The 13,405-nt window shown below is 47.0% G+C and overlaps 3 protein-coding genes and 1 pseudogene across 3 annotated transcripts; 3 read left to right on the top strand and 1 right to left on the bottom strand.

The window, feature by feature from the left end:
* The first annotated feature begins 593 nt into the window (after window positions 1-593).
* On the top strand, window positions 594-1,745 carry LOC139785568 (uncharacterized). Its single transcript, XM_071724735.1, has one exon. It carries the CDS (start codon window positions 795-797, stop codon window positions 1,590-1,592), a length of 798 nt encoding a protein of 265 aa, XP_071580836.1. The 5' UTR covers window positions 594-794; the 3' UTR covers window positions 1,593-1,745.
* A 283-nt stretch (window positions 1,746-2,028) lies between these two features.
* Window positions 2,029-2,640, bottom strand: LOC139785570 (sentrin-specific protease 1 pseudogene; annotated as a pseudogene).
* A 6,924-nt stretch (window positions 2,641-9,564) lies between these two features.
* LOC139785569 (uncharacterized) lies at window positions 9,565-10,578 on the top strand. Its single transcript, XM_071724737.1, has one exon. The coding sequence runs from the start codon at window positions 9,565-9,567 to the stop codon at window positions 10,576-10,578; it is 1,014 nt and encodes a 337-aa protein (XP_071580838.1).
* A 1,031-nt stretch (window positions 10,579-11,609) lies between these two features.
* On the top strand, window positions 11,610-12,460 carry LOC139785571 (uncharacterized). The gene is made up of 2 exons (XM_071724738.1): window positions 11,610-11,740; window positions 11,843-12,460. Exons 1-2 carry the CDS (start codon window positions 11,610-11,612, stop codon window positions 12,399-12,401), a joined length of 690 nt encoding a protein of 229 aa, XP_071580839.1. The 3' UTR covers window positions 12,402-12,460.
* The last annotated feature ends 945 nt before the right edge of the window (window positions 12,461-13,405 follow it).

Below are 13,405 nucleotides of genomic sequence, written 5' to 3'. Positions count from 1 at the left end.
GCACGCCGCGAACGTATGGCAGCGATTCTCCGTTCAAACCCTGGGCGAATACAGCGATCTATACCTGAAAACCGATGTCTTGCTGTTGGCCGACGTGTTTGAAAATTTCCGCGACAGCTGCGTCGCGAGTTACGGACTCGATCCCGCGTACTACTACACTTTACCAGGCTTTACGTGGGATGCCATGTTGAAACATACGTGTGTCAATTTCGAACTGCTGACCGACATTGACATGGTTATGTTTATCGAACGTGGTATTCGCGGCGGCCTGAGTCAATGTTCCGGCAGATACGCGCAGGCCAACAATAAGTACATGCAGTCGTACGATTCATCGAAACCGTCATCGTATCTAATGTACTTCGATGTCAACAATTTGTACGGCTGGGCGATGTGTCAACCATTGCCCTACGCGGAGTTTCGATGGGTCGAAGACGTGTCGAATTTCGACTATAACGCGATCGCTTTGGATTCGCCTACGGGCTATATTCTCGAGGTCGACCTAGAGTATCCGCAGGATAAACACGACGCGCACACTGACCTACCGTTCTGTCCAACGCGCGATAAACCGCCCGGCAAACGGACAGGACAAACTTCTCGCCACGGTGAACGATAAGGAGCGTTACGTTATTCATTATCGCAATCTACAGCAGTGCACGCGCCACGGTCTTCGCGTCACAAAAATACATCGCGTATTACAATTCGTTCAATCTGCGTGGCTCCGCGCTTACATCGAACTCAATACAGAATTTAGAACACAGGCCAAAAATGAGTTCGAAAAAAATTTATATAAATTAATGAATAACGCAGTTTTCGGGAAAACGATGGAGAATGTACGCAATCACGTCGATGTAAAGTTACTGACGAAGTGGGACGGACGATACGGCGCGGAGGCAATGATCGCGCGACCGAATTTCCACAGCAGGAGCGTGTTTTCGGAAAATCTGGTAGCCGTCGAAATGCGCAAACTCGAGGTGAAATTCGACAAACCGATCTACGTCGGCATGTGCATCCTCGACTTGTCGAAGGTATGCCTATACGAATTTCACCACGAGTACATGTCTCCCCTGTACCACGACTCGTGTAGAATCATGTATACCGACACGGACAGTTTGATTTATCATATCGAGTGCGACGACGCGTACGAGACGATGAAACGTGATATAGCCAGGTTCGACACGAGTGATTACGCGGTAGATAACGCTTACGGTATACCTCTCGTGAATAAAAAAGTGCCGGGCCTGATGAAGGACGAAAACAACGGCGCGATCATGACCGAATTCGTTGGACTTAGGGCGAAAATGTATGCCTTGCGAGTCGATGGCAAAAAAGACTGTAAAAAAGCTAAAGGTGTCAAAAGCAACGTTATCGCGCGCACCATTACGTTCGACGACTACACGCGGTGTCTGAACGATGAGATCGAAATGACTCGACCGCAGTCGTGCATACGATCGAAAATGCACGAAGTGTACACTATCAGTGAGACGAAAATCGCTCTGAGTCCTTACGACGATAAGCGATATATCGTGCCGGATTCGACAGATACATTGCCTTGGGGACATTATCGCATACCTTTATATGATAAGGAACAGTGAAGATTCATGTATGTATGTATATATGTATGTATAATATATATGTATGTATGTATAATATGTATGTATGTATGTATGTAATGTATGCAATATATGTAATAAAATGTATGTACGTATATACATATGAATATATGTATGTAATGTACGTAGTAGTAGTATAACACAACATATGTATGTAACGTAATATAATATGTAATGTAATGTAATGTAATGTAATGTAATGTAATGTAATGTAATGTAATGTAATGTAATGTAATGTACTAGTATGAATGTATGTATGTATATATGTATGTACGTATATGTATAATGGAAGGAATATTAATCACGTATATATTTTATATTTTATATTATAAAACATTTATTCAATAAAAAAATTTTTATACAATATTAATCACATATATTTTTTATATTATAAACATTTATTCAATAAAAAATTTTTTTATATAATATTTCCATTTATTACTTCCCTAAACATTTTGTTCCTAAAGTACGGCATGTCATCGTGCGTGAACGTTATCTTCCTGCTTGCACAGACGTATTCGGCGAACATGCAAGAGAATACACCACAATCGCTGCCGTTCGTCTGTTGCGGAATATTCTTGGCGGAATAAAATGTCCAATCACTCATATCATAAGGTTGTTTCTTTTTGTCAAGACTCTCATCTTGTAAATATAGTTTTAGCGCAGCCAGACATTTCGGATTTTCACTGCCCATACTGTCGTAATAAACAATTGTTTTATCGCGGAAATCTACTATTGACATACACCAGTGCACGTTCAAATGTATTGGGATAATAATGAGATCCTGCGCAAAGATGTCCACCTTCTTGGTCCATCGCTTCAGAGACGAGTGACCGCTCGACAGAAGTTTTGGGTAAAAGAACGTGTTCATCGCATGTACTTTCGGATATTTGTTCGAAGATGTACCTCTGGCGATCAGCAGATTCATATAAAAGTTAATCACTTCGTCGTTGAGCCAATTTAAATCGACCAGCGTGTGAAGATCCTTTTGCGTGAGCTTCAGACCGAAGCCTTCCACCACCATCTCCATACTGCGATTTTGTCAAAAACCTTTGACAAAAAATATGTCAAAAAATTATACCACAACACATTCCAATAATTTTAAATAATAATTTGCAAATTTACCAGATGAACTGTTGCACAGATGAATCGCTGCACCATAGATTGTTAACTGTTTCGATCGCTCCGCACAGATTTTAACTGTTTCGATCGCTGCACACAGATTTTAAATGTCTCAATCAATGCACAGATGTATCACCGAGGTGTTTAAGCTCTCAAATCATACTACTGTAGCTTGATGCATCCCTCGTTATATACCCTTTGCTCTCTCTCTCTCGCTCCAACTGAATCTTGAAAGATCATTTTTTATTTGTTTTGCATTTCTTCCTTTGTCTCGCGTACTGCGTCGTAAAAAAATAGTGTGAAATAGATACGTATACGCAATAACAGCCCCCTTCTTCAAGAAAAATATTTGTTTATAGCGCCACGATGAACACGAAACCCGCAATAGTAGATAACGTATTATATTAGAAAGGATATTAATAAAGATATCGTATATGTATTTCAAACATTTTATATGTATTTCAAACATTTTATATGTTGCATACGTCGTTACATATTTTTTATATATTGGATATTTTGTATTTAATATTTTTTACATAGTTTATTTTTTCATATGTTTTAAAAAAATACAATCTGTACGAATTAAATAACATTATTCTTGTGTATCCAAGAGTTGTGCGATCCATCGAATCCCAGCCATTTCACGTAAACCTCGTCGCCCTTCCTGCGCAGTACTTTCTCCACGAGATACACGTCAGGATACGTCGCGCGATGCAACTCATACTCGTAGAACGCTCCAGCGACGGATTTTCCACGATAGTCCTCGAGTAGATAGGTTACGGGATTGGTATGCTGCACTTTAACGATCTTAAACACCTCGGTGGTCCAATTCGGCGTGTAACCCTTCTCGAAAATCGTCTTGTATTTGCTGACGCGTACCGAGTCGCCCGTTTTGAACTTTGCCGGGCCCGCGATCTTTATCGCGCTGTACACCGTAGCCAAGAGTCTTTCGGCGATCGCGGGGGTAACGTCGACGGGTCGCATGCCGATCGTTCGATGCTTGCGCGCGTTGTAATCCGACACGAGTCGCGGCAAGGCGTCGACCCACTTGTAATTTCCATTGAGCGTAAACATCTTCCACATATTGTTTTTTAACGTGCGATTGAATCGCTCGACGACCGATGCCTTCATCACCGAATACGTGGAATAATGATTGATGCCGTGTTTTCTCACGAGACGTTGCACGTCGGTGTTGTAAAATTCCTTCCCCATGTCGGTTTGTAGATTACTAGGGCACCTCCCGCTATCTCGAATTATCTCAGCGATAGCGTCAGCTGTCTCGCTGCCGCCTTTACCCTTGAGCGGCACGGCCCACGCGTACTTGCTCAACACATCGATGACGGTGAGTATGTAGTGGTGGCCTCCGTTGAAACGCGAGTACGGACGCATCTCGACGATATCAGCCTGCCACAGATCGTCGTATCCTCGCACTATGACGTGTCTGCGGGGAAAATTTCTTCTCGCCGGTGCGTGCAATTCGTCCACCAGCCGTCGCTTTTCAATATTTTTATCCACATCGGTCGATTTTAACGGTCTCATGTTCGGTTAACGTTTCGTTGGTTGTTCTTCGTCGTTCTTTAACTGTACGTAGCCGTTTCTGTTTATGTTTCTGCGTCGTTCGTCGCTGTTTCTGAACCGCTCAGATACGATTTCGAGCCGTTCCTGAACCGTTTGACGGCCGTCCGACAACCGTTCCTGAATCGTTCGTTGTCGTTCGTCGTCGTCAGTTAACCGTTGTTTATCATTCATCGTCGTCGTCGTCGTCGTCGTCGACGTTCTTTAGCCGTTTGTAGCCTTTCCTGTCACCGCGTAGTTCGCACCTGTTTCTGAACCGCTCGTAATCGTTTCTGAGCTGTTTTTGAACCGTTCTTGAACCGTCCGACAACCGTTCTTGAACCGTAAGACAGCCGTCCGACAACCGTTCTCGAGTCGTTCGTTGCTGTTTGTCGCCGTCGTTAATTAACCGTTGCCTCTCTTCACTCGTCGCCGTTCGATAGTCGTTTCTGCTGAACCGTTTCTTGTCACTCATCGTCGTTCGCGAGTCGTTTCCAATCTAACAATATTCGCACGCCGAAGCGTGTTTACCGCAGTCTGTAACGCTCGCACGTCCTTCTCGAACGCGGTAAGCTTCTCGTCTGACTCTTTCCGTTGATCTCGCAAACTTTTAACGCACTGATCCACGTATAGTTTGTTAACAGCGTCACCGTCAGTCTCAGGTTGCGCTACGCGACGAATCTTGCACGACCTTGCGTCAAAGTCCGTGGCGATGCGACACAGAGCGTTGTCGCGCACGAAATTTCTCACTAATCCGCTCCACCGATGGTACGAATTGGCATTCGTCGCGTCTTCGCTCCGCTCGAACAATCCAAATTTATTGATTGGCATTTCAACACCGATTGAACGGATCGCTGTCGCGCCGTTTAATTTATAATAAGCCCAGCCTCGCGAAGTTCCTCGATGATCGACGTGATCTCGTTGTCGTGGGCATTGTTGCCAGCTTGACGCGATGCGTCAAGCAATCGCAGACGATCCACCAGCTCGTTGGGGTCGTCCCAGTGCACGTAGTCGATCTTATTGTCGGTTAGCGTCATCGCGCGAGGCGCGAATACGCCCTTTCCGGATTTTTCGTCTTGGATTCGGTCGATATCAACGGTGAGATTACAAATAGATACTTGTATCCCCTGTTACCCTTTACTCGCTCGCGAGGATCGTGCTTGTATTTATGAGCACTCGTCGCCAACAGTATGCTCCTGTACTTTTCCCTATCGGCCTCCGTGTAGAGTTTATCATCGGGTATTGTCTTGAAGATCAACTCGTAAATACCGGGTGTACCGGCGTATCGTACGCCGCCGATATAAATGTTATCCGCGGCGTCCACGTCAAAAAGTTTATTACCGAGCATCAATTCATTCTTGTCCGAGATAAACGCCATACACGTTGTCTATCGTTGGATCGGCGCCCAAAACAGACGAGATATACACTCGGCTCAGTGGACCCAAGTGATCTTCCAACGTTTCTATAAACAATTCTCGACCCTTCGACGTTTGCAACTGCTTTTGAACGGTCGTCCCGATCGAGTCGTCCGTGGTTTCGAAAACATACTCGTTTTCGAGAAATTCGGGACTTGTACGTTGCACGGTTCGCGTCGGTGTAGAGGTTATCGGTGTAGAGGTTATCGTAGTACTATCGAGCGTTTCGATTGATTAGATTTACGCGGTGTCGACGATGAGAGATCCGACCAGGAGTCTAATCGTTCCCTCTTTATCTTCGGTGTAGCATCCTCCTCCTCCTCACCAGCGACGCTTTCCGGCTTCTCCTTCTTCACCGCGGTCAAGCTCGAGTTGTCGACGATCTTTTTCAGCGGTCCGATGAGAGGTTTAAAGTGCGTGTCCAACTCAATGTCCTTCTCGATCTTACCGGTCTTCAAAGCGCGAAGTTTCTTACGAATCGAATTACTCGTTTTCGCAATATCTTTCACGATCTTCTCGCGTTCGCGAATCGTCTCGCTCCCGTCGATCGCAGCCATCGCGGGGAAAAAAAACAAAACAGAGCGTCGATCTCTCTCTCTGTAACGCTAACGTTTCACCTTCGACGACGTATCGGCGACGACTGACCGCTTTTGCGGTATCGCGAACACGTTAAACCCTTTTCTGTATCGGCCGTCCGAAAGCGCGCTGTCCTTATCTATCACTACGAATCCGTACTTGCATTGCCAACAATCGTGGCACAACGAGCAAAATTCATCGTACGACATGTCGGTATTTACGTGATCGTTGTACACGTGTTTCAAATTAGTACCATCCTGTTTGAATAGGATCAGCAGATTCGCGTTGTCGCGTATCAGATGTTTAGGTATTCTCGCGTACGTCTGACAGAGATAAAAGCAGTCGACGCTCGAGTGCCTGCCCATTGAGAAATACTCTCTCACAGTGTCTTGCTTATCGCACGCCACGTCGTCGAAGACGAATATCGAGTTTGGGCACGCGTCGCTCGGTGGAATGACGTCACTGTTATTGGAGAAGGTGTAGTAGCCGATTTCGTCGATCGATGTCAATAAATTCTCCAGATATCGGTATTTCGGTTGTCGCAGCGATTTCGAGTACACGTACACATTCTCGAAACGTACACCGTGCGGACTTTCCAGCAAACTTATCAGAACGTTGGTTTTACCGCAATTCGAGGGACCGCAAATGATCGCGCGTATAGTAGTCGGCAGCATCGTACCGTGTCTGCGCTTCTCCGCGTTGCCCTCCATCGGTCGTGATCTGTCGTCGCAATTCGTCACGCGAATCGCCCACGGTTGTCGCACAAATCTCATTTTTTTTCCTCACGCTTTGTACGACTGAATCGAACTTTCTCGTTTGAACGTCTATTTATAGATGCGCGGCACCGCGAATCGCTCAGTCGCACAGATGTTCGTCCTGCTGTCGAGACCTTTGAACATTCGCGATTTTAGCGCCGAATGCGGCGAATGTCAATGAAAACAAAAAAAACAGGTGGAGGTCTGTTTAATCGCGCGATTGGTGCACTTCCGTTCGAATTGCACATTCCCGGCTATCAGTTTTGCGGTCCGGGTACTCGTTTGCAAGAACGATTGGCTAGAGGTGATCCGGGTGTAAATCCATTGGACGCGGCGTGTCGCGAGCACGACATAGACTATTCGCGTAGCAAAGAGCTCACCGAGAGACACGCGGCTGACAAGATACTCGCCGAGAGAGCGCTGGGACGCGTCATCGCGAGAGATTCGACTCTCGGAGAGAGGGCTGCCGCTACAGCCGTCTGGGCGGCTATGAAAGCTAAGACGAAGCTCGGAATGGGTTTGAAAACACGACAAACACGAACGAGGAAAAGGTCGACGAAGAAACGGATACTTCCGACAGCGAAACGAGGTGGCGTATTGCCGATTCTACCGTTGTTGGGAGTTCTCGGTTCTCTGGCCGGCGGAGCGGCCGGAATTACTACGGCGATGAACGCTAGCAAAGCCGCGCGGCGTCAGCTGGAAGAGACGCAACGTCACAATCGCGCCATGGAAGGTCGCGGACTTTATCTCGCTCCATACAAATATGGACAAGGACTGTATCTCGGCCCGCACAAACGCGGGCGAGGAGTAGCGTTGAAGATTAGAAAGAAAAAAAAAACGTCAAAAAGACGGTAAATATGCCCACGGGTATTACGACTAACGTACAATTGAGTCGATTGGCAAAGCGAATGCGCGTACCGTTCTTCAGAGGTGTTTTCATGCGTGATTCGTTACCGATCGTCGATGGCGTACATCGAAACGAGAGCGGTATCGTGAATTTGGACGATGCAGCGGGCCCCGGCACCCATTGGGTAGCGTACGCCAAGAGGGGAGATCGAGTCGTATATTTCGACAGTTTCGGCAATCTTCGGCCACCGAAAGAACTGGTGCGATATTTCGGACCGAGCGTGACGAAGATCGAGTACAATCACACGTCTTATCAGCGATACGATCAGAGCATCTGTGGACAATTGTGCTTGCAATTTCTCCGGACGATCGACGACGATCGACGCTAATTTAAAACCTGACGACGCGCCTTGCGGAGACTCAGTGTTCGTCGAACAGCTCTCGTCGACATGTCTATAACGTTCACGCTGACCGGGAAGAGCAGCATCCTCGCGGAGCACTATTTTCCCGCCGTGGATCTGAGCGACGGTGACTACGAGCTCGGTCTAACGTGTTTTGAGACTTATCACACGATTCCGAACGTGAATTCTTTGAATAATAAATTTTATTTCGACGAGGATGACACGGAAATTACGATTCCCGAGGGATCGTACGAGATACGGGCCATACACGAGTTTTTGAAACGTGAAATTTCACGGAAACGTCCGCGACGCGTGGTTCGTTCCAACGACGACGACGATCGTATGTCGGTCGCGAATATCGCGCGAGAGGAGACCGTTCGCGCGAACGGCTACGAAGACGAGGTCGCGGAGTACCCGATAGTGCTTCGCGCAAATTACAATACGATGAAAAGCGAGATCAAGTGCGCTTTCAGAGTGAACTTAACAAACCGAACAACGTCGGATCGCTACTGGGATTCTCGTCGACGCGTGTATTGCAGCCGGGACAGTGGCATGAATCGGACGCACCGATTAATATTATCAACGTAAACATTATCCGCGTGGAGTGTAACGTGACCGCGGGTGCGTACAGCAACGGCAAACGCGTTCATACGATACACGAGTTTTCACCGAGCGTACCACCGGGATATAAGATATCGGAAACGCCGGCGCAGATCATTTACCTGCCGATCATCGCGCGGAGCGTTACTGATCTAACGATACGCGTCGCTGATCAAGACGGACGATTGCTCGATTTTCGCGGAGAAGAGATCACCGTCAGATTGCACGTACGACGGCGAGAGCGATAACGCGGCAGCCGTGTGCGTGAGCGTGAGTGTGCGTGAGCGTGAGTGTGCGCGTGACATATGAGATGCTAGTGTTGAACGACTCGGAGCACGCGACAGATAACAACAATAATATCTTTACGGCTGCGCCGATCGACAATATCGTCAAGTCGACATTCGGCGGTGTTAAACAAGCGACGAGAAAGAAGCTCAACGCGTTGAACGTTAAATTTTTACAATCTCTGGGATTCGCGGTGCGAAACATCTGAACGATGACTGAAATTCTCAACATCGGAGGCGAGCCGGTCTTCGACGATCGCATCGTCAAGATCGAGACTCACACGTACAACCCGTACGCCAACACAACGTTCGACTATAGCGACGAGATACGAATACCCATACAACAGCAGGATCTGTATACGTTGCCGTGCGAAAGTTTTCTCTACGTCGAAGGAACATTGATGGTGACCAGAGCAGCCGGCCAAGTCGATAACGTGGTATTGGGGACTAATTGCGTTGCGTTCATGTTCGACGAGATTCGATACGAGCTCGACGGTATGGAGATTGATCGCTGCAGAAACGTAGGAATAACCAGCACGCTCAAGAACTACGTTACGGTATCGTCCGACAGAAGCGTGATCCTGAGAAACGCTGGCTGGGAGCCACAGAATAACCCGAATGGATATTTCAATTTCTGCGTACCGCTCAACACGTTACTGGGATTTTGCGAGGATTACAAACGCGTGGTGATCAATGCTCGTCACGAATTGGTCATGATACGATCGCGCAACGACAACAATTCCCTGGTGGGAAGTCTCGCGTTGGAGCCCACCATCAAAATACATAAGATACAATGGCGAATGCCTCACGTGGTATTGAATGAGATCAACAAGCTGTCGATGTTGCGCACCTTGGAAAACGGACGATATCTAAGTATGGGTTTCCGTTCGTGGGATCTGTACGAGTATCCCCTGTTGCAGAACACGACCAAGCACTCGTGGGCCATTAAGACCGCGACTCAGCTCGAGAAACCGCGATACGTCGTCTTCGCTCTGCAGACGGGTCGGAAGAACGTCATGTCCGCCGACACAAGTCGATTCGACGATTGCAACTTGACCAACGTAAAACTCTATCTAAACTCAGAAGTTTATCCGTACGACGACTTGAATTTGGATTTTGGTAAACACAGATGGGCGATTCTGTACGATATGTACGCGCGTTTCTGCAAGGGCTACTACGGATACGAATATCTCGAGCCGAGTCTCACCGTTACGACTTTTCTACGTAACGGCCCGTTTGTGATCATCGATTGCTCTCGCCAAAACGAATCCGTCAAAAACGCCACCGTGGATGTCAGAATAGAATTCGATTGCATGGAGAACGTACCGCCGAATACCTCCGCTTACTGTCTCATCATACACGACCGCGTGATTGAGTACAACCCGTTGACGAACGTGGTGCGCAAAATAGTCTGAGCGTTCGCGGCAACGTCGACGTGAATATTTTCTCTCTCTCTCTTTCCATCAGTCTTCGATACAATTATTGAGAGGGGTAAGGGAGGGGGGAAGTATAAATCAGAGTGTCGCGAGACGGTTTGCAGAGTTGCGCGTCATTCCTCTCGATTGACGCATCGACGAGAGAGAGAGAGATATATATATAAAGAAATCTCGTCATGTCCGTACCAACGTTCGTGGACCTGCAAGGATTCCTCGTCGGGATGAAATTTGTCGTGAAGGAGGTGGCGGTGCTGAGAAAAGGCTGCGTTCTGACGCATCACATCTTTAATTACCCCATGCCGTGGAATCTCCTCACAAAATCCGATAAATCGTGCGCTACCTGGTTGATTCGCAATCACCATGGATTACGATGGGAAGACGGAAACGTGCCGTACAGCATGGTGAAACGCCTGATTACATCGGCCGTGCTTGGTGTAGAAGAAGAAGACGATGATGAGAAAGAAGACGATGACGACGACGACGAGATGCCGACTCTCGTGTACGTCAAGGGATGTCAGAAACGAGAATGGCTGGTGGATCTGCTGGAGAATTATGCGCGAAAAAACCTAATCGTCGAGACTCTGGATGCGCATTACGAAGATATCGAATCTTTGAATAAACTAGATGACACCAATACTATGCGATGCGGAAAACATGAAAAGAATTGCGCGTTACAAAATGTAATAAAACTATTTAACTGGTGGTCGCGCGCGACGCCATAAGAACTTGCGATCTTTTTTTTAAAATAAATTATATATAACTTTTTATAATGTTTTTATTTCTTACTCCCCCTCCCTCATCATCACCGTTAGAGTAGGCTTTACTTCCCCCTCTCCTAATAAAAAAATCCACTGCGCAGTTCTATATATAAACATTAATTCCCCCTCTCCCTTTCCCCCACCACATCATTACTTTTGAAATTGTTGCGTATACTAGCTTAATTTTACACGATCAGTCTTGTCGCGATCGCTTGTACTGACGGTCAACTTCTCAGAGAGCCGAGAGGAAAAATGTTCTCCTTTGAAGGATGCAGCGGCAGCAGCAGCAACAGCAACAACGGTGCAAAACGCGCGAATGCCGTGAATTATTACGTGCCGATTCACGACGTTGAAACTCAAACGTATGAGGCCAGATGTAATAGGTAAGTTTCTTTTTAAGAAAAAAATAGAGCCTCTCCCAGTTTTTATATCTTTGCAAATTGTATTACTTACGAAAATAAACTAATTTCATTTCTTTTATACAGCATTTCGCGGGACCGTCGCGCGGTACGTATACTCGGCAGACGATACGCGCTGACAGCTACGGGATATAAATTCCTCGAAATTGGTATCAACGTGGGCCCACCGAGCTACGTGGAGATCGCCGTGGGAGATCATCGAGGAAAGGAACTGCTGTTGTCTCTCGAAACGTGGAAGGCACTCTACGAGCAACGGCGAAACATTCAGAATTTCTTTCGCAACGACTACAAAGATGTCCATAGTTTTATAAATGTTGGACCGCTAACGGTGAGAGTTTGTACGTCGGTTAATAACGTCAAACTCATACGTCTTGAATCTGCAAACGTACGCTTGATGATGACCGAATCGACGTTGCGTCGTATGTTCGATCTCGATCGGTGCATCGAGGCGAGATTCGATCGTTTGGTCAGAATACTTGCGACGGTCGATGCAAAGTTTGCGCAGTTCTCCGATATCGCGTCCACCGTGACGGATCCCAAGGAAGCGTCGAATGTAATATACGCTAGCGATGCGTTCAATACGAATCAGCTCATCGATTGTGAGCTCGCAGCTTTAGTTTTTTAGTACGTAAGATATATCGTGTAAAAGAAGAGTTAAATAAACAGGCTTTTTTTACACCTAAATGAACGATGTAATTTCTTTGCATGCATGTCCATCCCTACCTAAATTTTATCATCGTCCCGATGACGTCATTTCTTCCTTTGTCTTTTACGTACTGCGTAGATTTGTCTTTTACGTACTGCGTAGATATATTGTTTAGTCTACGCGATAACACCCCCTCTTTTCCCAGAAAAATGTTGTTTACGACGAACATGTTCCGACAGGTTCGACGCGTTATCGGGTCGAGCATCGTCCCGATGACGTCATATCTTCCTTTGTCTTTTACGTACTGCGTAGATTGTTTTACGTACTGCATAGATTGTTTTACGTACTGCGTAGATAGATTGTTTAGTCTACGCGATAACACCCCCCTTTTCCCAGAAAAATGTTGTTTACGACGAACATGTTGCTCTCTCTCTCGCTCCAACTGATTTTTGAAAGATCTTTTCCTTTGTCTCGCGTACTGCGTTGTAAAAAAATAGCGCGAAATTGTTTAGTCTACGCGCGATAACACCCCCTTTTCCCATAAAAATGTTGTTTACGACGAACATGTTCCGACAGGTTCGACGCGTTATCGGGTCGATCATCGTCCCGATGACGTCATTTCTTCCTTTGTCTTTTACGTACTGCGTAGATTGTTTTACGTACTGCGTAGATAGATTGTTTAGTCTACGCGATAACACCCCCCTTTTCCCAGAAAAATGTTGTTTACGACGAACATGTTCCGACAGGTTCGACGTGTCATCGACGAGACACGCTTCTACGCAGTGCGCTATCGAGTTAGTCTTACCCATTGTGCGCCGCCTAACGGCGTTGTTGCGAACATACCCCCTGCGAACATACCCCCTGCGAACGTATCCCCGCGCGACGCCGACCCCCCGCGCGGACCCGCGGCGCGATGCCGCCCCCCCCCCGCGGCCCGGCGCGGCGCGACGCCGACCCCCCCCCCCCCGCGCGGACCCGCGGCG

The sequence above is a fragment of the Temnothorax nylanderi genome, unplaced genomic scaffold, assembly GCF_030848795.1.
Source record: "Temnothorax nylanderi isolate EJ_2023f unplaced genomic scaffold, tnyl_v1.0 TNYL_tig0831_pilon, whole genome shotgun sequence".
Classification (NCBI taxonomy): Eukaryota; Metazoa; Arthropoda; class Insecta; order Hymenoptera; family Formicidae; genus Temnothorax; species Temnothorax nylanderi.
The sequence above is the reverse complement of the archived record's forward strand: the minus strand, read 5'-3'. Positions and strand labels throughout refer to the sequence as shown.